The sequence below is a fragment of the Canis lupus genome, chromosome 21, assembly GCF_011100685.1.
Source record: "Canis lupus familiaris isolate Mischka breed German Shepherd chromosome 21, alternate assembly UU_Cfam_GSD_1.0, whole genome shotgun sequence".
Lineage (NCBI taxonomy): Eukaryota > Metazoa > Chordata > Mammalia > Carnivora > Canidae > Canis > Canis lupus.
The window spans coordinates 32,697,121-32,722,534 of record NC_049242.1 but is presented as its reverse complement, the minus strand read 5'-3'; the positions used below and the strand labels follow the sequence as shown (position 1 = coordinate 32,722,534).

At 47.9% G+C, this 25,414-nt stretch overlaps 3 protein-coding genes and 2 non-coding genes across 12 annotated transcripts in view; 2 read left to right on the top strand and 3 right to left on the bottom strand.

The window, feature by feature from the left end:
• Positions 1–10,860, top strand: part of DENND2B (DENN domain containing 2B) — a 163,545-nt gene extending 152,685 nt beyond the window's left edge. For all 6 annotated transcript variants that reach the window (XM_038568992.1, XM_038568990.1, XM_038568991.1 and 3 more), the window contains 7 exons: positions 2,093–2,241; positions 5,968–6,145; positions 6,444–6,485; positions 7,445–7,556; positions 8,298–8,537; positions 9,390–9,476; positions 10,114–10,860. In XM_038568992.1, coding sequence (XP_038424920.1) covers positions 2,093–2,241; positions 5,968–6,145; positions 6,444–6,485; positions 7,445–7,556; positions 8,298–8,537; positions 9,390–9,476; positions 10,114–10,148 — 843 coding nt within the window. In that variant the 3' untranslated portion in view covers positions 10,149–10,860. The remainder of the gene's footprint in view (positions 1–2,092; positions 2,242–5,967; positions 6,146–6,443; positions 6,486–7,444; positions 7,557–8,297; positions 8,538–9,389; positions 9,477–10,113) is intronic.
• A 6,453-nt stretch (positions 10,861–17,313) lies between these two features.
• RPL27A (ribosomal protein L27a) lies at positions 17,314–20,275 on the bottom strand. Its single transcript, NM_001252225.1, has 5 exons — positions 20,241–20,275; positions 19,795–19,858; positions 19,285–19,360; positions 18,438–18,612; positions 17,314–17,479 (listed from the first exon to the last, which is right to left on the bottom strand). The coding sequence occupies exons 1-5, from the start codon at positions 20,241–20,243 to the stop codon at positions 17,351–17,353; spliced, it is 447 nt and encodes a 148-aa protein (NP_001239154.1). The 5' UTR covers positions 20,244–20,275; the 3' UTR covers positions 17,314–17,350.
• Positions 17,584–17,714, bottom strand: LOC119865043. The gene has a single exon (XR_005375911.1). It is a non-coding gene; the product is annotated as a small nucleolar RNA SNORA3/SNORA45 family (small nucleolar RNA).
• On the bottom strand, positions 18,983–19,112 carry LOC119865044. Its single transcript, XR_005375912.1, has one exon. It is a non-coding gene; the product is annotated as a small nucleolar RNA SNORA3/SNORA45 family (small nucleolar RNA).
• A 2,434-nt stretch (positions 20,276–22,709) lies between the features above and the next one.
• Positions 22,710–25,414, top strand: part of TRIM66 (tripartite motif containing 66) — a 57,680-nt gene continuing 54,975 nt past the window's right edge. Inside the window, exon 1 of one of the 3 annotated variants that reach the window (XM_038568983.1) lies at positions 22,710–22,886. In XM_038568983.1, the coding sequence (XP_038424911.1) occupies positions 22,881–22,886 (6 nt within the window). In that variant the 5' untranslated portion in view covers positions 22,710–22,880. Of the gene's footprint in view, positions 22,887–23,451; positions 23,585–25,414 lie in introns of those variants that run through there. The other 2 variants (XM_038568984.1, XM_038568982.1) reach the window with 2 other exon arrangements.

Below are 25,414 nucleotides of genomic sequence, written 5' to 3'. Positions count from 1 at the left end.
AAGGTTATTGTCTGAAGGCTGGTGGGAGTGGCCTAGCCGAGGGTGAAAGAAGCAGGAGAGGGAGCGGAGAGTCAGACGGTGGTCCAGCAGGCAGCAGGGTGTGGGATCCAGGGAGGGACTGGTTTCTGTTGGGAGAGACGGGCAGTTCCTTGTGTGATGGCAAGGAAGGGCCAGGGCTTCTCATCTGATGGCTTTGGCTTTCTCAAAATGGAAAAGAAGGTCATCCTCTGAGAGTGGGAGGTTGGTGCTGGGTTTTAGGAGAGGGAAGAAAGGACTTGATTGTGGCTGAGAGAGGGAGAGGGTCTGACTAAGGGGGCACTGCGGGTGCTGACATTGGCATGGTTGCCATTTCTGGGCTTTCTCTTGGTCTCTTGTCTCCCACCCTCCTTTGGAGGGACTTTAGTCTGCTTGAGAGGCCTGGTGCACGAGGGCTGGCCCTGCCTGAAAGCCCAGCAGCAACCTGGGGGCTCTTCGGGATGGCCCCACCCTCACCAGCCTCACTTCTCCTCACTCTGACTTGAATTGCTTGCTCTCCTGAAACCCTGCTTCCTTTTGCCCCAAAGACTTTCCCCTTCTCTCCTCGGACAGCCCAAATGAAGCATCTTGTGCTCCGAGCCTCTGCCCCAGCCCCTCCCTGCCTCAGCTGGGGTTGCTGTCCTTCCTCTATGTGCTCGTGGCCCCCTGTGCAGATGTGAATCGTGGCTTCCCTGCCTGACATCAGTCTCACAGCTGTGGTTGCTTAGACTCAGGCAGCCCCACTGGACTGCGATCCTTGAGGGCCTGGATGAATGCAACGAGGCCCAAGTCCCACAGGCTGCTTCCGTGAATTCTCATACCTAAAGGGAGCCTGGACCCCAAGGGTAATAGGCATGTGGTGCTGTGCTGCAGAGCAGAGCCTGGTGGACTGCGGGCAGCCTGTTGGGGGTGGCGGGGTGTGAGGGAACATCACTGTGACTTCTGGGGGCAAGGATGGGAGGGGAGACAGAGGCCTTTGGTGTCATTGTGGTATGGTTTTCCTTCAGGCCACATTCACTGAGTGTTTTGTGTGCACAGAGTATTGTGCTCATCACTGGGCCTTCTAGGAGTTTCCCACCAATGGCTGGGAAAGATAGTGTACACTGACTGTTAGGGCAACTTGTACCCATTTTGCCGCTTCTCCGGGAGCCAGAGGGATGAGTATTGAGCTAGGAGTTTGAACTTCTCTTACTTAAACTCTGAGGAATAAGTGAGATGATGTGGAGTAAAAGCCCTCAGAAAAGAACTCTAGGCAGGTCCCCATGACACCTGCTTCAGGATGGCCTGAGCATCAGCAGTACTCCCTGCTCTCACTGCTACGGTCAGTTGCTACCCTTCACCCTCAGGACTGCCCCGGGGAAGTGGCTTTTGTGCCATAGCGCTGACCTTGGGAGTGGCCTTGCCACCCCTTTGGAGGGAGCACGGCTAGATCTGGCCCTGATAAAGTCCTGCGTCCTGGCACGGCTGTGGACTAGCCACCCCTTTCCTTGTGTTTTCCTTGTCCCTGGCACAGAGATTAGATAGGCTGACAGAGATAGAGGCCAGAATGGTAGGACAAACACAACCTCTGGAAGGAAGCTCGAGCAGGAAAGGGAGAGGACACGGCAACAAGGGCACTGGCATTGCCTCTCGAGAGATGGCAGTCAAGGGATATGGAGATGCTGCTCTTCCTATGGCCTGGGGAGCAGCAGTTATTTGTGGGGTCTGGTCAGTATGGGTGCCAAGACCTTTGCCCCGGGGAGATGGGCCAGGGGGCGGGGAGTACCCCATAGGCAAGCTGTGTGGTCTCCTCACCCTCGTGATGCAGATGGCTTCATCGACTGCTTCCTTCTAGAGCCTCCCCCACATTCTGGTTACTCCTCTCGCTCATAGCCTAGGGGTCTGAGTGCTGTGGGCACAGGGCTATGGTATGAGGGGAGAGGGAGCCTGGGTCTCACAGCTGTGTAGGGTAGATTAGAAACCTGGGAAAGAGAGGGTGGGGAGAGAAGCCTATGGCCCGTCCGTCACCGTGTGTGGGACCCAGCAGTGATACCCATTTCATCTGTCTTGACCCACTTCCCCCCTCGCTCTCCTGCAGGTGTTAGAGCTGCGGCGGCCTATGGATTCCCGACTGGAGCATGTGGACTTCGAGTGCCTTTTTACCTGCCTCAGTGTGCGCCAGCTCATCCGAATCTTTGCCTCGCTGCTGCTGGAGCGCCGGGTCATTTTTGTGGCAGATAAGCTCAGGTAAGGCCCAGCGGGGCAAGGTGAGGAGGGGGGAAGGCACGTCCACTAATTAGTCTGACATGTATTTATGAGCCCTGGTATGTGCCAGCTACTGTGGTATTGGTGTGACAGGACTGAGAACCCAAGGGAGGACTTGGCCTGAAGGAAGACATGGGACATTTCTTCTTTCACTCCAACCGAGAGTGTGCAGATGCAAATATGTTGATGTGGAGAAAGGTGGAGTAAGATTTCTGGCTGATGGCTGCACTTCCTCTGGAGGGGGAGGCAAGGCCATCTGTGGGATGTTGAGTTCGAGGAGAGTGATGAACTCTAGGCAGAGCCATGTAAGGAAGGGGCAAGAGCACTGACTAGGGGTCAGAAGAGCAGAGCCCCCAGGGAGGAGCCAGTCTGGGTATCACCTGGAGAAGGCACTGGGAGACTTGTGGAAAAGGACAAGGTGAGGCATTGAGGGTGCCGGGAGGAGACTGGTTGCGGGAACCTTGGCCAATCAAACTAGGAGAGGGAAAAGATGTCTGGGGACAGGAGGTACCCATGAGGTACGGGAGCTGGTGTAAGAGGAATGAGAAAAGAGCTGGCTGGATCACAGGTCTTGGTCCAAAACGTTGGCATTTATGACTTTAGAGGAGTCCCAGATGCCAAGATCTGGTTGTGGCTGTGAGAAGGGGGTAGAAGGGTTACAGAGCATGAGGTGTTGTGGGAGGTGTCGAGCTCTACTAGGCAGTCAAGATTTAAAAGAAAGTGTCTCAGTCTCTTCAGGAAAATACCAGACTGGGTGGCTCGTAAGCAATAGAAATGTATTTCTCACAGTTCCAAAGGCTGGACATCCAAGATCAGGGTGCCAGCATGGATACATTCTGGTGAGGGCCCACTTCCTGGTTCATAGCCAGAGCCTTCTCGCTGTGGTGGAAGGGGTGAGCAGGTCAGACGATCTGTTTCTTTTCTTTTCTTTTTTTTTTTTTTTTTTTAAGATTTTATTTATTTATTCATGAGAGACACACAAAGAGAGGCAGAGACATAGGCAGAGGGAGAAGCAGGCTCCCTCCTGGGAGCCCGACGTGGAACTCGATCCCAGACCCTGGGATCACACCCTGAGCCAAAGGCAGACAGAAACCCTCAACCACTGAGCCACCCAGGTGTCCCTTGGAGGATCTGTTTCATAAGAGCATGAATCCCATTTATAAGGGCCCCACCTTCATGACCTAAGCATCTCCCAAAGGCCACACCTCCTACTTGGGGTTTAGGATTTCAACATAGGAATTTTGGAGGGCACGAGTATTTAAACTGTAGCATGGAGTATGTGTGGGGTGGATAGGCAGGTAGAGGATGAGCTCTTGGCAACATGTATATTTTTTTGGTCAAAGACTCCATCACAGGAAGAAGTGGTTTCTTTCAAGTGGTAGAATTAATTCAGTCATGTGGACGTTCATTAGCCTGGCTGCTGTGTGCCAGGTGCTGATAGGAGGGGCAGAAAAGGAAAATCCTCTTTCGGGTTGGTCCTCAAAAGGCCCAGGCTCCCTGGAGTCTTTCTTTCTGTGTGAGGGGCTACTGAGAGGAGCAGAAGGTGACTCCTGAATGCTCTCACAGGGCACTGGGGTGGAATACCAGGCCCATCCTTGGCCAAGGAGAAGGAAGAGGAAGAAATGCCAGGGCTGCTTTTTCCAGAGAAGGCCAGCTTTAGAAATGAAAAGGGCCCCTTACTTTCCACCCCAGCCTCAATGTTTCTGTATCCCACAGTTCTGTGTATCTTGTGCTTCCTCAGGAAGGGGCCAAGCCTGGCAGCTGGAACCTGCCAGGTACAGCAGCTTCATGAGGCCCCTGTCTGCTGCCTCTCCTCCACCCGTGTTCACCATCCATCAGCAAGTGTGGCTCTGGTCTGACCAGACCATGGTGTCCCTACCAAAGCCTAGACCCTGAGGTTCCTTTTCTGGAAGGTTCCATTCCCTCACTCCTCTTTGCTACCCCCACCCATAAGCCAGCTCCAGTAGGTCCCTTGATACAGCTGAGCACACTCTTGCACCACTCTGGAAAAAAAGTACCCCAGGGCTCTGTTCTTTGCTGGGCTTAGCATTCAAGTTCTGCCTCTTGTGGATCTTAGAAAAGAGATCCACCCTGCTCAGGATCTGCCTGTGACTGGAGAGGGGCAGGGTGGGCACTTCAGTGATGGCACACAGGCCTGGACTGGGTCAGGGCTCTGCGAGTCTGGCCAGCTCATGTTCTGTTGCTCACGTTAGGTTGTCCACAAATCCCTTTGTCTCTCTAGGTCTAGCTTTGATGCCTGTGGGGGAGTGCACCGTATATGTGTACAGGCTCTGCATTGACAGCCCTAGGGGTTATACAAAACTTCCTGTCTCCAAAGAGCCAGGCCCATTGGAGGGCAAGGTGGAGATCAATGTGTCCCTCAACTCTGAGACAGCCCTTTTCCAGATATTTTCCAGATGGCTGTCCTCTCAGTGTGGGGAGCTGCTGTTCCAGGGGAAGGGCTGTCAGAGCCAGGACATCTGTGTCTTTGTCTTAAGGCCCAGAACTATCTTAGGTGTCCATAGGGTGGCAGGACAGAAAGGGGGTTTGCTTCTGTCATGGATTAAAACCATGTTCTCTGGCTGGTGGGGCATTAGTCAGGAAAGGGGGAGAATCCCTGCTGGAGCCGATCTAATAAAGTCTCTTATGGCTAATAGATGGGACCAATAGAGGCAGAGGCTCAGAGTGGGAAAGTTGAGCTTAAAACTAAACTTGACTGTGGGCCCTGCTCCTCATCTGTAATATGGCCCCTAGGAGAGGGCCTTTGATTCTCCTCCCAACAGATGGGTTGTCCAAGCCGGGTGTGCCACCTGTTTGCCAGTGCCTCACACTGCCCTCAACACACGTGGGGAGTCTACATTCACTTCTGCACCTTCTAACCAGCACCCTAGAGGTCCTCCTCCCCTCTTGCACCGGTCATTCTGCCCAGATAGCCGGCACTGTAGTGCTGCTGGGTCTAGAGGCCTGGAGCCTCCTCTAGGCTGAGACACGGATGACCCCACTGAGACCTGAGGCTGTTTTATGGAGCCTGAGAATAAATATGGGAGTGGGCACTTTTTTCAGCTTGATAGGAATGGTGCCAGGCTCCTCACCTTGGTCAGTGGTCCTTAGACCACTTTTGGGGAAATTACAGAGAGGAAAGGTTGGATAGAGGCTCAGAGTAATCAAGTCACACTGGGCTGGGAGACAGGACAACTGGTTGTGTCCCAGGTCAGCCATTTATGAAACTGACCCTTCATATCTGTGGCCCCAGCTATAAGATGTAGAATCGACAAGACGACCTCTGAGGGCCTTTCAGCTCTTACACACTACAAATTTGTGATCAGCTCTTGCTCACCTTACCATCATATTCCCTGGCTTGAGCTGATGCTTCCCCACTAGGTTAGGCCTGTCTGTGCATGAGGGTGGCCCTTGGGGGTATATATGTGAGTTGTTTGTGAGTTAAAGTGTTGCTGTGTACCTTCATGTCTGTTCCTAGGTCGAGTCCCAAAGAAGGTTGGTACTAATGTCCTTGAGGCCCTGAGCAGTGGGAATGTGGGGGCTTCACCAGTCTGCAGGGTCAGATCCAGACCTGAACTCCAATAGCACTTTTGTTGTACTGGGAGGTGTAACCTATAAAAGGATGTTCTGAGGCCTCAGCGCTCTTACGCCCCTTCCCCAGAGGTGCTGGGCCTGGGCTCAGGTGCTTTGTCTCTATCTATCTACCAGTACCCTTTCCAGCTGCTCCCATGCTGTGGTGGCCTTGCTCTACCCCTTCTCCTGGCAGCACACATTCATTCCTGTCCTTCCGGCCTCCATGATTGACATCGTCTGCTGTCCCACACCCTTCCTGGTTGGCCTGCTCTCCAGCTCCCTCCCCAAACTGAAGGAGCTGCCTGTGGAGGAGGTAAGCCATTATCTGGGGAAACCAGGGGGGGTGAGGGGTAGAAGAAGGAAGGAGGAATAGATACTCCGGGGAGGCAGGGCCAGAGGGGGAAAGGAATGAACAAAGACCACTGGGATCTTCTCACTTGTGGCCTCTGGGCCTCTCTACCCAGCTCTTACCTTTTTCCCTGGGGGCTCTATGCCTGGGTAAGATTATTCCTGTTGTCTGACTCTGGGAATCAAGGAAGTGTGGAGGCCTAGGGAGGGCATTGTAAGGGCTCACCTCCTGCACCACTGCCACTAATGACTCTTTCTTGCAGGCACTGATGGTGAATCTAGGATCTGACCGATTCATCCGACAGGTAAGAGCAGGGCAGGACATCACAGAATATGGCCTGCCCTAGAGTAGGTACTTGTTCGATGCAGGCTCTGGAGCACCCGACACTATTATACACATTGCTCAACCTTCATAGTCGGTTTGTTGAGTTCTCTGGTTTCCATATTCACAAATAGACAAAGTTGGGGAGAAACTGATCTAAGAAGCCTGGACCCCAGCATGATCTGCCTTTCTGTTTGGGATCATCTGGTGTGACGGCAGTGTTGGGAGTGTGAAGAACACAGCCTGGAAGTCTGAACACTTGAGGTCTGGCTCTGCCACCTTTGAGCCACATGATGTCAGACAGGCCTCCAAACTTCTTTGAGCCAGAGTTCTCATCTCTAAAGCAGGCATGGTGACAACACCAGCCTTGAAATATTGCTGGGGGGGCAGAATGTGATGGAGTGTCAAGTTTTGCAGTTATCATTGTCAACTGCAGGAAGCCTCTGTTAGTTATGGAAATCCTGCTGGGTCTCCACTAAGGAGCACAACCCACTGGTACCCTCTGGGAGTGTACATCATTGACAGGTGCCTTCCTAGGTACAAGGCATCAAGGTACAGACTTAGAACCAGAACACAGAGACAGGAATGATAGCCCAGCCTCATCCCTGAGACACAGGCTGGGCCAGTTTCCCTACCCTGAGGCAGCTCTGCTTTCCACCTTGGAGCTGGAGATGGAGGAGCTGGGGAGACTTCATCAGGGTGCTGGTCCTGGGCAGTCAATGCCATGGCCTCCACCGCTTATTATCTGTGTGACCTTGGACAAGTTTCTTAACCTCTCTCTGTGTTCAGCTTCTCATTGTAAAGTGAGGTTGATAATAGTATCAGGATTTTGGGGAGGAATGAATAGGATTATATACTGAAGGCCTTCAAACAGGGCCTGGTACACAGTAAGTGCTCAGTCAGTGTCAGCTGTGATTATGATGACCGTGTGTTTGCCTGTAGATGGATGACGAGGACACGCTGTTACCGAGGAAGTTACAGGCAGCTCTGGAGCAGGCTCTAGAGAGGAAGAATGAACTGATCTCCCAGGACTCTGACAGTGACTCCGATGATGGTGAGTGAGGCTTGCTCCTGCCACAAATAGGTCTGGCCCTGACTCCCTCTACTCTGGGTCTGGGCCTCATGGTACCAGGACCCTGTTTCTACACACCAGACCCTTCTGGTTGACAAGGCTCCAGGTATAGAACTTTGGTCTCGGTCTAGCCTAGAATTCTCTTACCTCACTACTAGTGGGCTCAGGGAGTAATGGGTCTGAGGTATTGTGGTATTTTTGTCAGTTCAGAAAGATAAACAACATTGGGGGTACTTCTTTGGTGGCCCAGGCTATAAAGCTGCCTTCTTCCCTCTAATTCTTCTCTACTTCAGGAGGTTTGGGAAGGAAAACCCAAAGACATTTGACAACCATCAGACTCTTCCTGCTGATAGGAAACTAGTTATTCCTCCCTCAGGGGCCTTGCCATGAGCCCCTGCAGGAGATGGAGGAAACTTCCTCTTCTTGTGAAGCCAAGAAAACCACCAAGGGTGAAGGGTGTGGAGAAAGTGATCCTCTGGTCTTTGATTTCCACACTCATTCACCCAGTGAATATTTGCCAGCTTCCATGTGCAGAGCACAGTTTCTGACCTTCCAGCTCGGAGGCTAGTTACCATGCCAGGAACACAAGAGAAAAAGTTTCGGTGTGGTTCTGCTAGAAGTTCTTGGGGGAGAGGGAGACTATACCAGCTAGAGGTTGGGGTTAGACATCGAAGATGACAGGTTCTTGACCTGAACCTCAAAGATTTGTCTTTTCTCTTCCAGAATGTAATACCCTCAATGGGCTGGTGTCGGAGGTGTTTATCCGATTCTTTGTGGAGACTGTTGGGCACTACTCCCTCTTCCTGACTCAGAGTGAGAAAGGAGAGAGGGCCTTTCAGCGAGAGGCCTTCCGCAAGTCTGTGGCCTCCAAGAGCATCCGCCGTTTTCTTGAGGTTTTTATGGAGTCTCAGATGTTTGCTGGCTTCATTCAAGACAGGGAGCTAAGAAAGTGTCGGGCAAAGGGTAAGGCCAGAAGAGCTTGGGTCTGGGAGCTCTGGGCCCTCTTCTATAAGTTGTCTGCTACTCGCAAGGCTGAATAACTAGGCACCATGTAGAAACTCATAGGTATTGGCTAGGGCCAAGGCCTCCTAATATCCCTTTCTTCTGATAGAAACTGCTGAGGAGCTTTCTTCTCCTCTTGGCCCAATAACTGCCTTCACGAGGCTGTGCACAGGCTGGAGCCATGTGGCTGGTAGGGCTCGTCTCTACCCAAGAGCAGCATGCAATCCCCTCCTCAGATGCCTTCTTATTCAGAGAAAAAGAGCAGACTTGAGAAACTTAGGGGGTTCTGAGAACCACAGGTTGGAGAAGCCCTTGAGAAGACTGAGCCAGCTCTCTGAGGTTGGTGGAAGCCTCCATACAGAATAGAAGCTCACTTTGTCTCTAGTTATATCATCAGCTCAGCTCACTCTAGGACTGTTTTTAAAAAATCATATCAAGATCTTTTTGTCTAACCCAGGGTTATTATGTCTTCTGTCCACTAATACAGTCCATTTAGTCTAACAAACCTTTTGGAACAACATGATAGAGTGATCTCGGAGGAACTAGAGAAGGTGCCCAGCTCTGAAACAAGGAGTAGCATCTTTGCCTCAGTGAATGCAGCTCAGGGCCACACAGAGAGGCAAGGTGCTGAGGGCCTCTTGCTTTAGCAGTGAGCGCGGTGAGATGTCTGATGAGACCATGAATTCTAATACGATGCTCCCATAAATTGTAACAACAGATCTTTGATTTCTCTGAGCCCATGGTCCCCTCCAATAGGCCTCCCCTTCCCTTCATGTGATAACTATTCTCTTCCCCCTTCCTCCTCTTCCCCAGGCCTCTTTGAGCAGCGAGTGGAACAGTATTTAGAGGAACTCCCAGACACTGAGCAGAGTGGGATGAATAAGTTTCTCCGAGGTTTGGGTAAGTCACATGGTCACTGATGAACTAGATGTAGAAGAACAAGAAGCTGTAGCTGAGGTATCTGTACCAAGACTACTCTAAACCAGTGCCACTGGGTATTTATATTGGGGCTGTAGACAGAACTGTAAGACATCCCCTGGTGAAGAGGTTCCCAGCTTAGTGCTCCAAGAGCATTTAGCACAGTATTTACCAAATTCCAGAACTATGAGAAACCACAGATCCTTACATAAATCAGATCTTTTTCTGTGTGCTCCTTCCTGAGTGAAGATGAGGATGCTAGGGGCAAGTGAGCTTTTCTCTAGGCATAAAGGGGTCTACAGAAATTGCGGTGCCAGAGTGCCCTTTTCTGAAAACCTCTACTCCCTTCAAAAAGCTCAGCCAGCTAAATCATGGAATCCTAGAATATCTCAGTTTAAAGGAAAATTGAGGCCAAAGAAGTTAAATAGCTTGCCCATAGCCCCAAAACGATTGATACCAGTCTCCTAATTAGAGCTCTAGCATAGTTCACTGCCTCAGATCAGATCTGTCACAGCTGAAATCCAGTCTTTCTAACCCTGTCTCTCGCTGAGAGTAAGGTTAGGGCTGTTACAAGAGTTGATACTGAAACCTTCTCACTCTTGCCCTCTCTGACCCACAGGCAACAAAATGAAGTTCCTCCACAAGAAGAATTAAGCCCCTTTCCCAGTAATGGAGTACAGTGCCTTGCAGAGCCTGGAGCCTGGGGAGGGGCCAGCTTGGAACCCTCTGGGCTGCTGTGGCTGCTCTGCCCCCACAGACCCCACCCTCCAAGCCAGCCCACCTCTGCCTTCACGATATCCCAGGATACTGTTTGTAAATAATCTGCTGTAAGCTTTCTTATCTCTTTTTGTAACAAGCAAAGAGAATCTGGTAAATATTTGTATATTCCCAAGGGGCTGGGTGCTGGCGACTGGCCAATTATGTGCAGCTGACTGTCTCAGCCGAACCACTGATCTTCCCCTGGAGGCTCCTGGCCTGCCTGCCTGAGGCCCCTGCTGCCAGTCTTGGGCCCTGGAGAGCAGATGCTGTCTTGTTATGTACAGGAGGACTATTTTTTTTTAAATCTTAGAGTTTCTATTTTTTTCTAGTAGTCCCCATCCCCTATCCCTCTGTTTTTGAAAGGCAAAGGCCAATCAATCCCCATGTGCAGCATGGTACCAGGCTTTCGGGCCTGGCCTCTTGTTCTTCCCACCTTTGTGATGATGGTCAGTGAGTCATGGGAAGCCCACTTCCCACCCCCAGCTGTGCCAGTGCTCTCCGGGCCCAGCTCCCAGTCAGTGGTGGCCACGATGCGGTACAGGGCATCCCTCCTTCCCACCATCTACGGGTGTTCTCAATAAACAGTGTACAGTTGTTTGGGGCCAGAGCCCTGTGTTCCTTGGCTTCATTTTCTACAGTTCTCTCATCTGGGGGATGGGCTGAGATAGGCCAATCAGGAATGAAACATCATCATGCAGGGAATTGAGTACTTCATTAAGAGTTTAGCTTCAGTGTGAGCCACTTATCTCTCCTGAAATCAAGTTCTCCGCCTTGAACCGTATGACTGGTCTTAGAAGATACCTTGTCATTGTTCTTGTTCAGCTTGCCTCTTGTTCAGACTCTATGCAAGTGGTCCCAGCGATGGCAAGAATGCTCAGTGCTTTCCACTCCACCATTAGGTGAACTTAACATTTGCCTGTTTAGTATGAAGCCCTTAAGATATCATTGGGTATCCTGACATTGGTGAGGTGAAACTCGGCAAAAGCCAACCCAGGCTTGCTCATACCCTGGCCCATTGCCAATAGCTCTTCTCTCATTCTGTGGATAGTTTTCTCCTGTTGGAACCCCAGGTTTGCATGCAGGAAGGTCTGCTATATACCCTGGAAAAGCAAGAAGAGAAGCAGGGCAGGGAATATGGATAGTTTAGGTTTCTCACCTACCCAAGGCCTTCACAGAACAGAGACCTTGAATATTTCCAAGATGAGAGATGAAGCAATATGCTAGAACTCTCTTCATTGGAATTCAGTTTGGGGCTGGCAGGATTTGAACCTCTTCAAGGAGTAAAGCTTTCCTATCCTTCCACCCTGGCCTACTTAAACAGTAGGATAAGAGTCTTATCCTGAGTTTCCTTCCCTCCTCCCCTCTTCCTGTTGAAGCCCATATAGGTCTCAGCCTGTCTGTGGTTTGGGATTGCTATCTGCCTCCTAAAGCAAAGTAGAGGGCTTGTGTTCTGGGAAGACAAAGTCGTCTTCTCTTCTGAAAAAAGCCTGTTACATAGTTGGCTTTGGCATCTTCCAGGAATAGGGAGGTGGAGATTGAGGCCTCAGGAGTCTGAGTTTTCAGCTGAGGTAGAGAGAGAAGACAGTGCTTATCACCAGGAAGTCCAGAGTTGTGTGTAGTTACCTCCAGGACTTATTACTGTTAACCTAGCCTGGGCTTCATGATAGTCATAGAAGTGGATTCCTTAACAATAAAATAATATAGTTTCCAGAAGGTGATATTTCTTGCTCCTTTCCTTCTCCCACTCCCCCTCTCTTTTTAAACTTGACTTCAAAGAATCCTCACAGACATGTGATCAGATCACAAGAGAGATAGATATAAATTCTTTTTTAGTAAAATTTGAAAACTTTATGTATCTTTAAAATCTTAAGTTACCTAAGATTAACCCGAAGGACTCCTTCCTCCTATGGTGGCCACAGCTTTCATCCTAGTTCAGAAAATCCGTACTGGCACAAAATGGGTCTGGTTGGGCTGCAAGGGTCCATACAGTGAGTACTATGGGTAAGGCACAGAAATCTTGGGGGGAACGTAAGAGGAGGGTGTGTTCAGGGGGCCTGGTATGGGGTTGACAAAAAGCAGTCAATACTTCTTTCCAAGTTCCATTTTACATGATGTCTCAACCCCTAAACAGTTCTCAACCGTATCAGATCCAACACTCTCCTTTTCCCTAGCAAATACTCTCACTCCCCGCTTTACTATCCTGAAATGAAATTTGTAGATAACATAACCTACCTAAGCATGCCTTAACTTTAATATAAATGGGGAGAAATAAAAGGAAGTATTTTGTTATAACATGCATTTAAATATGTAAATGCTTGGATACAGCTATACTAGATGATATAATGAGGTCAGATGCTTACATTTGTACATAGAATTACTATGAATGCAGTAGCTACACATGCACAGATAAAAATATGTTGTATTAGCAACTCAGATTCTCCTGAGTAGGTGTTAACCATTGTTAAGAACGTTGAACAACTTTTTTGGGGGGTGGGGGCAGAGGGCAAGGGAGAGAAAATCTTAAGCAGACTCCACACCCAGCATGGAGCCTGATGAGGGGCTCAATCTCACATTCCTGAGATCATGGCCTGAGTTAAAATACGAGTCAGATGCTTAACGGGCTGAGCCACCCAGGTGACCCAGAGAACTGAACAACTGTCAATATTCTGAGCAAAACACAGTGAGCTTCCCCTGACTTAAACAGCATTTGGAATCCTGGAAAACTGAGAAGTATTTGAAAACTGGGCCGGGGGGTGGGGGGCGTTAATTATGTGTAAAATGGAGATAGATCTAGATTTTTTGTTGTTGTTGTTTAGAATCAACACATTGCAGGATGTCTAGCAACCTTGGTTGCTTCCCCTCCATGATAGTGACAAAAACTGCCCCATTCATTTCCAAACTACCCCCCCTAGAGGATGGTTTTGCAATCATTGAGAACAAGTGTCTAAAAACTGCCTTTGGACATCCCTTGGGCCTTTAGGGGGCAATAATGCTGTCTCCTCTACCAGAAGCCCCACTGTCTATTGAGTGTCAGGCCCTCTCTATTCTGGAGTTAAGGCCTTCGGTTTTCTCCTTAATAGGCCTTGTAACTTAGAGCAGGGCAGGCTGCCCCATTACATCTTCCTAAATGCTTTTTAAACTAAATAACCATGCTCTGTTGAACTGTCCAAATGAGGAGCCTGCTTCTTGAAGGCAGTATTTTGAAAGAATGTCCTTGGAAAGCCACATTATGGAAAGCCATATTATATTATCCGACTCCAGCTTATATTGGATGGTGTGTGGAATTAGGGATCCCCCAAATCATTCTATTTACAGCTCAGTTAAATTTTTTGCTAAAAATAATATCCTTTATTTTACATGGAGACTTGTAACTTGTACCCAAAATGACTTCTTTATAAAGATACATAAACGGAGTCTTAAGAAAAGACCAAAGTGGGGATAAAAGTAAAACAAAAAACGCGCTGTAAAATAGAGCCAAGGGTGAAACATAACACCTGAACTTACATTCTAAGGCTGATGCACAGCACGTTTCTAGAGCCTAAGTGGTCGTATGCATTCCAATACATCTTAATTCATTTGCCTATGGAAGTGAGGGCAGAGTCACGTAAAAGGTCATGAAAACTCTAGATCAAGAGAAAATATTACTTTTTCGGTACTGGCAAATTACTGGTAAATTTGGAATTATTTTGTCTTTATATTCCCTTTTAATATAAAGTAATATGCATTTGGTTAAGCAAGAAACTCAAACTACAAGAACAGACGTCTCCCTCACCTCCCACAGCTCGAGGAAATGCCTTGTGTTCCCTTCTTCCCGAACGTTTCCTTGTGTGTACGAGCAGGTGAACGCAGCTGGCGCTCATCTTCTTGACAAGGGAAGCTCATTCTGAGAAGTCTGGAAATTCCCCTTTTACGTGTGTATAGAGACCTCGTTTCCGTCAGCGCGGCCTAACAAGCACGACCCCGGGGCTGCAAGGTCGGCCCGGCCGCCAGTTCCGCAGCGGCCCACGCCCACGGCCGCCGGCCGAGTTGAACCTCCCGCCTCGCCAGGGAGTCTCTCCGCCTCCCGTCCGGCCCCGCCCCTTGCCGGAAATGGCTGAGCCCCGGGAGGGAGCCGGAGCCGAGCGTGCTTCCGGTCGCGGGAGTGGCAAGGTCAGCGTGACCCCGGAACCAGAACCTCACACCCTCCGGAAGTGGCCCTCCGCGAGGACTGACCCGTGTGGCTATTGTGTGATGGCGTCCCGAGGTGGGGCCGGGATAGCGCCGCCGTCCTCGTGGTCTTCCTCTTCCTAGCGGAGGCCGACGCCGCGCGCCTTCCGCGGATGAGCCCTTAGGCTCGTCCAGGGCCGGACTGCGTTTGGTCTAGACGTCAAGTAAGAATACGTGTATTTGAATTGAAACCCTAAGTTCGATTTAGCGGACTTTGATAATGGGGTCGGGTGCGATACCTCCAACTGCTGTTGCAGCTGCAGCTCCGAGGTTTGGATGAAAATTTAAAGCACATGTACATTAGGCCAGAAGTTCTATCCTTAGCATTTCAAGCTTATAGAAAATAAGCACGTCAGCCTGAGGTGTTCGGTGACATGATTTTTCAGTTTGAAGAGGCAGGTAGACAAATGGTTGAGGACCACGGAGTTACCGGGAATCTAACAAAAGCTCTGCTTCCCATACGTGGGAGGACTTGCATTAACCCGGGGCACGTATCACCCAGTAAGAGATGATGCAGCACCGGCCTGTGCCTACAGGACAGACCACTCAAAGCTTGGCAGCTTCAACATTGGATTCCTAAGCGTGGACTCTGTCTCATCAGTGGCCCCTTTCACCCAAATATATTAAGTTAAAATGTAAGGTTTGTGTTTGGTCCCATCAGACAAGCTAAGTGGTCACGAAAGGTCTGTGCCCTTCATTTGCAGCATGGAAGTACGGCTTTTCATCAGTCACCTGACTTCCCTGGCAATATTAACATGTGCATCAACGTGTGGGTCATATGAGCTGTAGACCTGAGTGAGCAAACTGGAAAAGAGGCTGCTCAAGCTGTCCTTCCCAGGCCAGGTGGGATGGCATCATATCTGGATTATCTTCTGAAAGTAGCTATTAAGGGACTAGTTTTCACAAATGGTCCACTATACCCCACCTGTCCAGGCCTAACGATTTAGGCCTCAGCCACACCCCACTTCACCGAATTGCCAAGTCCTGTCTGTTGGATCTTCTGAATCCTTTTGCTTTCTCCTTCCCATTTTACTTCCCACTGTGGCCCAGACCCTAACTATATTCTCCAGAGGAAGTTTACCTCCCAAGTATGTAAGACTTCCCTTAACTCTTCCAAATTGGTTATTAGCGTGTTTGCTCTTCCCTCTGCTTAGATCATTTTTACCTTGAATCAGACCAACGGGATTAATTTTGTCTGCTCCCATATCACTCACAGTTAAGTCCAAAAGGTTTAGTAAATGCTTCCAGTTTGCTTAATCCATACAATCTTCAATTTTTTAAAGAGAAAACCAGACTAAGGTTAAGCCACACACAACTGCGAAGGTTTGGATCAAAAAGCTCAAACCCCATCTGAATCTTAAGATACTCTATTACCACTTATTCTCTCAATATCAACTATAACCCATTTCAGATCCAGGACCTCAGCTTCCATATTATGTCCTCCAAAGACAATAAGGACAACCCGTTTTATCTTTCTCTGTCAGGACCATTAACAGAGATGCAACTTCAAATGATCCAGTTGGGTATCCAACTGAGCAAAGCCTTCCTGGCACCTTGTTAACCCAATCAGCTAAGTTTGCTCTCCACTTTCCTTATACTTGATCTGCAAAATCCTCTAAAGGTTGTCACAAGAAATTTGTCCAATAGAAAGCTATGATGCCCAGCCCATGATCACCCCAGAGCACAAAAGAAGCACGCTGCCAAGCTAAACCTAGTCATATTTTTAGTGTCATCTTATTTCTTCGGCCAGGGTTCTAGACCGCAACTTTCATTTGGGGCCTAAAAAAAAAATTTCGTCATTTTTGGGAAGAACTAGAAAAACTAGTAAACTGTAATTTACCCGGAGATCTGAAGGTCTTATCTGACGCAAGCATTGATCATCATCAGTTTTGTAGGATAACAAACCCTAGAAAACCTGATTCCAGCCTTTTAGGTCTAAATTCTATGCGAGATACATTTCAGACTAAAATCTTTGGGCAGCCCAGGTGGCTCAGCGGTTTAGCGCCGCTTGCAGCCCAGGGTGTGATCCTGGAGACCTGGGATTGAGTCCCACGTCGGGCTCCTTGCATGGAGCCTGCTTCTCCCTCTGCCTGTGTTGTGTCTGCCTCTCTCTCTCTGTGTATCTCTAATGAATAAATAAATAAAATGTTTAAAAAAAAAAAATCTTTAGCATTTCATGATCTATTTCTTTGAACATTATGACTGCTATGCACAGGGATACATAAATTCTGACAAATGCCTTTTAGATTCCAAACCACTTTCACGTGTAAAAGCCCTGGTGTTTAACATTCAAACTGCTGGGCCCCATCTCAAATTTTTGGTTATGACTAGAATAGTATGGTAAAAAGATGGGAGTCAAGGAGGAAAAACCTTCAGTTCAGGAATTACATCTTTCACAATTGCTTCAATCCTTCTGTCCATCAGATCATAACCAAGTCTTCCATTTTGCGGCACCTGACTGGCTTAGTTGGTAGAGCTCTAACTTCATCTGGTTGAGTTCAAGCCCCATGTAAGGTACAGAGCTGTAGAGCCACACTTGCAGTTAAGGGTGTATTCTCCTACTCATTGTATAGTCCGAATTTACAATGCAAACAAGCCTTTCAACTCTAAGATACATCCATGTGCTATCACAGGTATCACATTCACACATTCTAAACAAAAATGTTCAAGTTAGGTACTGGGCCAAATCCTTTATGTGCTGGTGCCATCTCTGGCACACTTTCTGAGGGGAGCTGGTAGAGAAGCTCAGGCCCTCATATCCCTACTCCTAAAAATCTGTTTAGGCATATTTCTGATGTATAGGTAGGGAGGTAGGGGTGCTAAAGAATTTATACTCAGACCACAAGAGAAAAGCACTTGTTAGCATTTAATGAACCTCCCCCTATGTGGCTTCAAGCTACTAGAACGCAGGCGCCCCCCACACCCTTTATCTTCTCCTCAGCTCTTCTACTGAAGAATTTGGCCTTCACGATGACAGGCTGTTTTGGGAGCTTTCCCTTTCCCAAAACTTTGTAGTAGCCCTAGAGGAATAGAAAAAGAGTTTATAATACACACCACAGCAGGTACCAACTCCTTGGTATGATGAAAAATGACTGCCAATCTACTCAATCTAGGAGCTGGGGGGACATGTTTCTGATCTGGGCACTACCGGGGGCACCAACTGCCCTCGCCAGTGAATCAAGACCAGCAGATTCTCTCTGAGGACTCTAGCACACCAGGACAAGAAATGTGTCAGGATGTGACTCTAGCCTCAAGAAAGCACAACCCCCGCACCCCCCCCCCATTCAATTACTACCTGATAAGCAAAAGACCACATTCCTAGCAATGTTCCAAGAAGTCCTACCAAAATTGCTCAAGGAATGTTAAGTAGGCAGTAGAAAAGGGATTTAAAACTTCACTGAAAGCCCCTTCAGGGTTTAAGACTACCTCCACACCCGTGGGAGGTTAAAACTGACACAGGACCAGAACTCCGAAGGATAGACAAAAATGCTTTGTCGTCACTGCTTTGCAGGGGTGGGGAGTGGAAATCTCTTCCAATAACGTAGATCCACAATTAACAAACATATTAGTATTTTATTCTGTAAGGGACATAAAGGGCCAAGAGTGCCCATGTAAGCAGGGTTGTATTAAGAGAGACCAGAGCCAGATGAGCTGAGATATTGCTCAAAAGCTCAGGCCAGAAATGCAAACCTGTACAAACCAAGACAGTTAAGAGTGGGAATGAGACTACTGATTGGAAAAACATTCAAGAAATAACAAAAGTAACTGAATGAATGAGGGACTGGAAAGAGCTGAATGTTTTGCATGAATCACAACTAGAATGCAATTTTGGGGAGTTTACCTGTTGAAATTCTGTCAAAAGACAGTAGTCTGGTAGGTAACTAGGTATAAATTCTAGGAAGGGCATCAGTAGATCAGATTATCCAGAATTTTGAGAGGCAAAGACCATGTAAAGTCAACAAATATTCATTCACTCACCGATCGCACCACATCGATAATAGGAGCAGCTCCAGTCTTGTTTTTGGCAGCATTTACCCGTGTCTGCTCACTGACTAAGGTCCACAGTTTATCAAGGTTGACAGTTGGGCAGAAGCTCTGGTTCCTCTTTAAGTGGTAATGTCTCATACCGACTTTTCCGAAGTAACCTGGGTGACTAGGAAGAGAAAGGTAATCACTTTCATAACCTGATTCCAATTAAGAAGTGAGGTTTATTGTCTTCATAGTTCATCTCTCCTAGTTATAACGTAACTTGTTCATCAGTGCACAATAGTGACATAACCAGGACTCCATTCATTGTTGCATTAAAACAAGTCTTTAAAAAAAAAAGCCATGGAAGATGTTCAGGAGACTACCCTTACTTCATGGAACCAGGATAAATCACTGAAAAAAGTCAGAGGCAGAGCCAAGACTAGAGATCTTCCGTATCACCTGACAGCCACTCTATGGAAATTCCACACATTCTTGTAGTAGATTTTCTAAACAAATTTGGGGGCATAGTGAATCTAGCAGATTATACACCTGACGCATGTCACTAACCTGGTGACTGACTATGCCATAAGGGTCACAGCCAGTGAATAAGGTCAGCAATTACTCTTCGAGGACTCTAGCACACTAAGGCAATAGCTGATACCCAAGCGTGACTCTAGCCTCGATGGCAAATTCTCGGTTCACATCAAATGTTAACTTGCTAAAACCCAGCAATATACAAAGGTTTTTGAGTGGTTAAGAGGCTTGCTTCCCACTGAAGGTGTCCTGAGCCAGCCCTTTACCCATCACTCCAATAAACTGTCAGTGCTGGTGAAAGTACAGGTCAAGAAACACTCACTATTTGTCGAAGTTGATCCTGTGATGATGCATGCCACCAGCATTACCCCGGCCTCCTGGGTGCTTCCGGTGTTTGCCTGCAATACAAAGCTACATGGCTAACGTAGCCTTCTCCAGTTCAAGTCTTCTTGCAAAAAGCATTTCCCCACACTTCTGCGTTTTATTTTTTCAGTCTACAAAACCTCTTTAAGCATTGCTATTCCCTCAAGACTCTGGGTCAAACTTCTCTTTGCAATGTTCCACATCACAGCACTATCCACTGTTGGATAGTGTTCATGCCTTCGACAAATGAACACTTTGTCCCAATTTTAACTACCCGCCCCCCTGATGTGAAATTGTCTTTAAATGGGGTACCGTAGAGAATTCTAAGGAAAAAACCAACAGCTAACAGCCAAGCTTACTCCGAATGACCGCACAAAGCTTACCCACTTCTACCCTACCCACTTCCCGGCTAGCTAAGCACCCGGCAGGGAGAGCTCAGAGCCGGCCAGGATGGGATGCCGGCACTTACCGATGCGGCCGTGGCCATGGCTCACGTGGCCCCGAAGTTTCCGGGTCTTCCTCAGTCTGGATGGCTGTATGGAAAAAGGTGCTTGGTGATAAAGCCAAAGGGGGGTGGGGCAGAGGGCGAACTTGACCGTCTGAGAAGGGTCTGTAGGTCTGCGGGGTCAAGGCTCTGCTTTGGGCCACATCAGCAAGGGTGATGTTACGGACCGGTCGGCCCGGGGCCCCGTGGCCTCATCAGGGCGGCGCCTGAGCGCGCAGGCCCGCGTGCCTCAGAGAGCCGAACCCTCGGCAGAACACGCGGGCCCACACTCGGGGGCCCACACGGGCCACCCTGCCCCGAGCGGCCTGGAAGGTCGGGCCGAGGCCGGGAGTTGGTGGTTGAGGTGCAAAGCGAGTACAGCTCGCGGCCTGAACTACCAACGCGGCGGAGAAAGGAAAAGAACCACCTACCATGTTGGCGGCCCAGAGGAAAAAGGGAGGCGTCTGCGAAATCTCGCGAGCTACCGACAACGGGGGCGGAGCCAAGAGACTCACTTCCGGCCGGAGTAGGCCGGGCCTAGGGCGGGGTCTCCGGAGTCTCGCGGGGTTCGCGGGGTTCGCGGGGTCGCGTGACCGCCAGGCCGGTAGCCCTCCTTTTTCAGCTCGGTGTCCTCCTTCCGCGCCGAGGCCGGGTGACGGCGGCCGCCCTAAAACTGCCTCCGCGTCGCCCTCGTTCGCTCAGGCTCGAAGGCTGAGACCTGTCGCGGAATCCCCGTGTCCCCGGAACCCGCCCGGGCTCCTGGCCGAACGCCCCGCTGCTGAGCCGACGCGCGCGCCTCGCTCGTCCTCGCGGTCGGCTCGGCCCCGGCGGTAGCGGCCGCAGTGAGGATTCGCGAGGCGCTGTTCGACCCGCAGCGAGCACCGGCTGTCTGGCTCTGCCCCCTTTGAACCCTTCCCTACGTGTCCACACCCGCCTGATCGCCCACGCTCCGAGGAGGCGCTCGGTCTTAATTGCTCCTTTGCGCTTGTGCTGTCATCCTGGGCGTCCAGAGTTTGAACAATCCAGTATACTTCAGGGACCTGTATACCTGGTTGCTTTATGGTTTTGTTTTGTTTTTTGTTTTTTTTTAATCCAGACTCTAAATACTTTTTGTAACCACCAAATTTTCTCACCTGAACCTACTTGACAAGGCTGTGAACCCCTCTCCTGGACCAGAAAACCCCTGCTCAACCTCGATCTTTGCAATGCAAGTGTCTCCTTTCCCTGTGGAACTTCTCTGACCCATACGGTCATTGCTGCTTCCCCCACTTGTGCCCCCCCCACATTCTAGTACATACATAGCTCGTGCATAATTGTTGATCCACATTTGTCTCCCCTACTCGACCAAATTCCTTAATGGTTCAGGAGTATTTTATCCCAGTACTCCCAGTTCCTGGCATGTAGTACATGTTCAACAAATCAAGTGGTTGAATGTACTTTCACCTCATAGTGGAAGAGCCACCTCTCAAGTCTCAACCAGTGTCTAAACTCCCGTTCTTCCAATTACTCTGTGTGTTTATTTTCCTTGCCTCGTTCCTATCAGCTAAAATATATTTTACTAAAATATCCTAGATTCTCCCTACTTTCTCCCTACCATCCTAGCTCTTTCCTTTACAGCCAAGCTCCCCAAAAGAGTAGTCTGAATTCTGTCCATTTGTTCATTTCCCATTCATGTTTAATCAGCCACACCACTCTTACTCAAATCATAAATTAAACGAGTTGAATGGACTCTTCTCATTCCTCTTACCGTGTGTTCTCTGTTGTACCTTACCTCTTTCACTTCTTCATAGAAACTCTTGCCTTCTTCCTATCTCTCTAGCCATTTGTCAGTTTTTCCGGGTTCTTCTAACTCTATACACCATTTAACTGTTGATGTTTTTCAGCCTCCAGTTCTTGCCTCTCTTAACTTTTCACAGTGTGCAGTCTTCTTGGTGAGCGTATGTTGGGTGGCTTCAATTCACATCTCTATTGCTGAGCTCCACATTCATGTACTTACTTAATTTCTGATTATTATCCCTGGGACATTCTACAGACAAACTTGGCAAACGTATTCAAAGACTTCAATCTTCCTTGCTCACTGGTGCCTTCTCCTTTATACTATATCTTGGTGAGTGGCACCCTTGTCCACTTAGATAGTGATGTCATGGAGACCTGAAAATGGTTTCAAAGCCTTCATTTCTCCTAATATACTGTCACTGTCACCATATTCTTTTGTTCTGTATCTCAAATCTGCTTCCTCCTTTTAAACCCCCATGCCACTGCCTTCCTTAGGATTCTCATCATGTCTCTTGAGTTCAACATCCTTCTCTAGTCATCCTGCCTGCATTCTAATCCTCATCCAATACTTTCATCCATCTCACCTCTGCCAGGTTAACCTTCCCAAAACATGACTTTCACCTTCACTTACTTGATCAAAAAGTTGGATAGCTCCCTTTGACCAACAGAATACAGCCCACTTGCCTTTCCAAACCAACCCCAGCTTCTCGTTTTACACGAGCTTCCTACTGCCGCCAGACTTGATACATCCCTGCCTTTCTGCCTGTGCTGTGCCATTTCTCATGCCTGTAGCGCTCATCTTCCTATCAGATATCCTGAATTTTCCTCAACCTTTAAGGCCCAAAACTTTATATTCTGCTTCTTCCCAGAACACTGCAATCCACAGTGATAATAGCCAAATATACCTTGAAGTTTACAAAATGCATTGGCCTCAGAAGTCAACAATACTAGCTCCATTTTATGAATAAGAATACGAGAACTGAGGCACAGAAGGTTGAGTGACTTGCCAGAGGCTATAGTGCTGCCAAGATACAGGGCCTGGGCCTACCTAGTCTTTAGTCTTCTCTTTCCAGATCTGTTTTTACCTCAGTGACCACTCCCTTTCTGACCTCACAGCTTTATGGTCTTCATCAGTCCTTCAGTCCTTGATCATATACTGCCTGGGACCAGCAGAAAGAGGGGCCATGAGAGTGGGAGGCAAGGTCTAAGAAGAGATCACCCTCTATTTGACGTCAAAGCTGGCCAATAAGTGCACAAGAGATGAACTGAGCTACCCTTGGGAACATGGTCTGTGAATGGAGGTAAGCTGGGCAGAGCTTTGGGAATGAAAGGTAACCATTAAGTGTTCTGTAAGGAGGGTCTAGAGTGAGGACCAAGACTAAGACTGTTCAGAGGGTAGAGGTAGGGTTTTGGGTAATGGGCACTGCTTTTGAATAGTTTTGCCAACTTCCATGATTATAGAGGAACTTCATCCTATCCCTCAGGTCATCCATCAGAACGGAAATTCTCCCTGAGTGGACCAGTACTCTGTGTTGGGTTCTGTGTTCACCTAACATTCTTCTCATTGATGGTTTGATCTCCAGGGTAGAGGGAGTGCCCTGAGCAATTGTGGGCTCTGGTTTCTAGCAGCCTCCCTCATTCCCAGGACAATCATATGGGTTTAACATAAGGCTTATGTGTGGCTTGTCCGTGTAGGTCAGTTTCCCTAGGTTGACTAGCTCTGAGAGAGCAAACAAAGTTTGAGATCTGTATCTGCAAAGTTGAATAGTATCCAGACATTAGGAATTTGGTGACTTGTCCTTCTCCACTCAGGCACATGGAACATGACCCTGAGACATGACCTCTGAGAGGCCTGCTTCTCTGTGACATCTCTTCTGAAGTAGAGTGTGGCCTTGTGACATCTCAGGCTTTTGGGCTTCCCCAGAGGGTCAGGGCCTCAAAAAATACCTGTGAAATGAGCAGAAGGGAGATGATATCAGGCAGCAATCTGGCAAGACAGGTAAATGTGGTGCTGACCTTTTTGGTACCACACACCTTTCTCCAGGGGACCTTATGAACATACCCCCACCCTGAAGAGGGCCCTGTGGTCCCTCTTTCTTCCTCTCCTCTCTGGGTTCCCAAGTTCCTCAGCAGTCCTTCACATAGCAATCCACATGGGTGGATCCAGCCTTGTTTGCTTGCTCTCCATCTTTAGGTTTGGGCATTTGGAAATAATATGTTGTTTTCCTTTTTCAAGCAAAGGATTGTTAATTTGGGGTGGGAAGAGCCAGGGTTTCTGTTCTTTTTAAGTGAGAATTCTAGAAAAACTCAGGAATCTATTTCAGAAAGGATTTTAAAAATTGCATGTAATAGAAAAACAAGTGAAACATTAAAGAGAATGTTAAAAAAATATAAGTATAAATATCTCAAATCATAATACCTTGCGATGCTGTTTTTATGTCTGAATATTACTTTTCAGCTCTTGTCTACATGGAGATATAGCTACGTACAAAGCTAATGATTATAGCAGATGCATCCTTTTTATTCTGCTTTTCATTTAATACCGTGACATTTTTTCTGTATCACTACCCAGTCATCATAATCATTTTTAACAGCTTAATACTAATTTGTCTTCAGCAGGTGCTATAATTTACTAAGCCAGTTTCTCCTGTATTTTGGGTTTTGTTGTTGTTGTTGTTAGTCCTATTGTGTCCTTTGCTATTAGTGATGCAATGAACATTTGTGAATATGTGTTTTTTTCCTTCTATTGAATAACATGTCTAGGGTAAATTCCCAGGAGTGAGACTGCTGTATTATAAGGTATGAACATTTTTATGATTCATTTTATGCTGTTTTTCCACCCAAATCAATTGAACCAATTTATGCACAGCAGCATTTATAGTTACCACTTTCGACTATACCAGGTTCAGGGTTTATCGTTGTTGTTGTTGTTGTTATTGATTTCGTTTTCTTTTGTTTTTGTTGTGGTGGTTTTTTGCCTTTATCAGTAGTTGTTGATATATGGCAATATGGAAAGGAGGAAAATCCACAGGGTTGTCTTCAGTACAAAGTAAAAATAACCTAATTTTCAGGAGTCTTTCCTCACTGTGTTGAATAGATTTTAAAAAATATCATGGTAGTACATGGAAAATGCATTCCTAGAAGTTTTGTTGGAAGCTAGGATGGAAAACCTTGCTGCCATTAAACTCAGAATAGCAAAATATGAAGAGAGGAATTCTCTGATCTTGGAGGGCAGTTTATCCAATAGCACCACAAGGAAGGGCTTAAATATTTGGGTTTTCATTTAATTTCACAAGATAAAATTAGCAGAAAGAACACAGAAGTTTCGGTTCATTTCCCACTAGCCAAATGATACTGAACAAACAGCATATTCTTTTTTGATATTAGTTTTTTCTTGTTTGTATAATGAAAAATACCAAGAGTCACTCTTTTACTTTAGAAATATTTGTTGACGTTCCTGTCCTCCACCCCTTATCCTCAAATCAGAGACTCCATTGCTTGCCTGTGCCTTTAATTTAACCTTTACCCTCATAGAGTTACTTTAGTTGCTCTTCTAAGACAGAAATGAAATATTTATTTATTTATTCATGAAAGACACACAGAGAGAGTCAGAGACATAGGCAGAGGGAGAAGCAGGCTCCTCGAGAGGAGCCCAATGCAGGACTCAGTCCCAGGACCCCAGGATCACAACCTGAGCCAAAGGGAGATGCTCAACCACTGAGCCACCCAGGTGCCCAAAATATTTATTCATATATTCATCCTGAGTAGTTCCCACTGGTGTCAGAAAGCCAGTCCACTTCCTTGAATCCCCAGAGTTGTTATTTAAAGC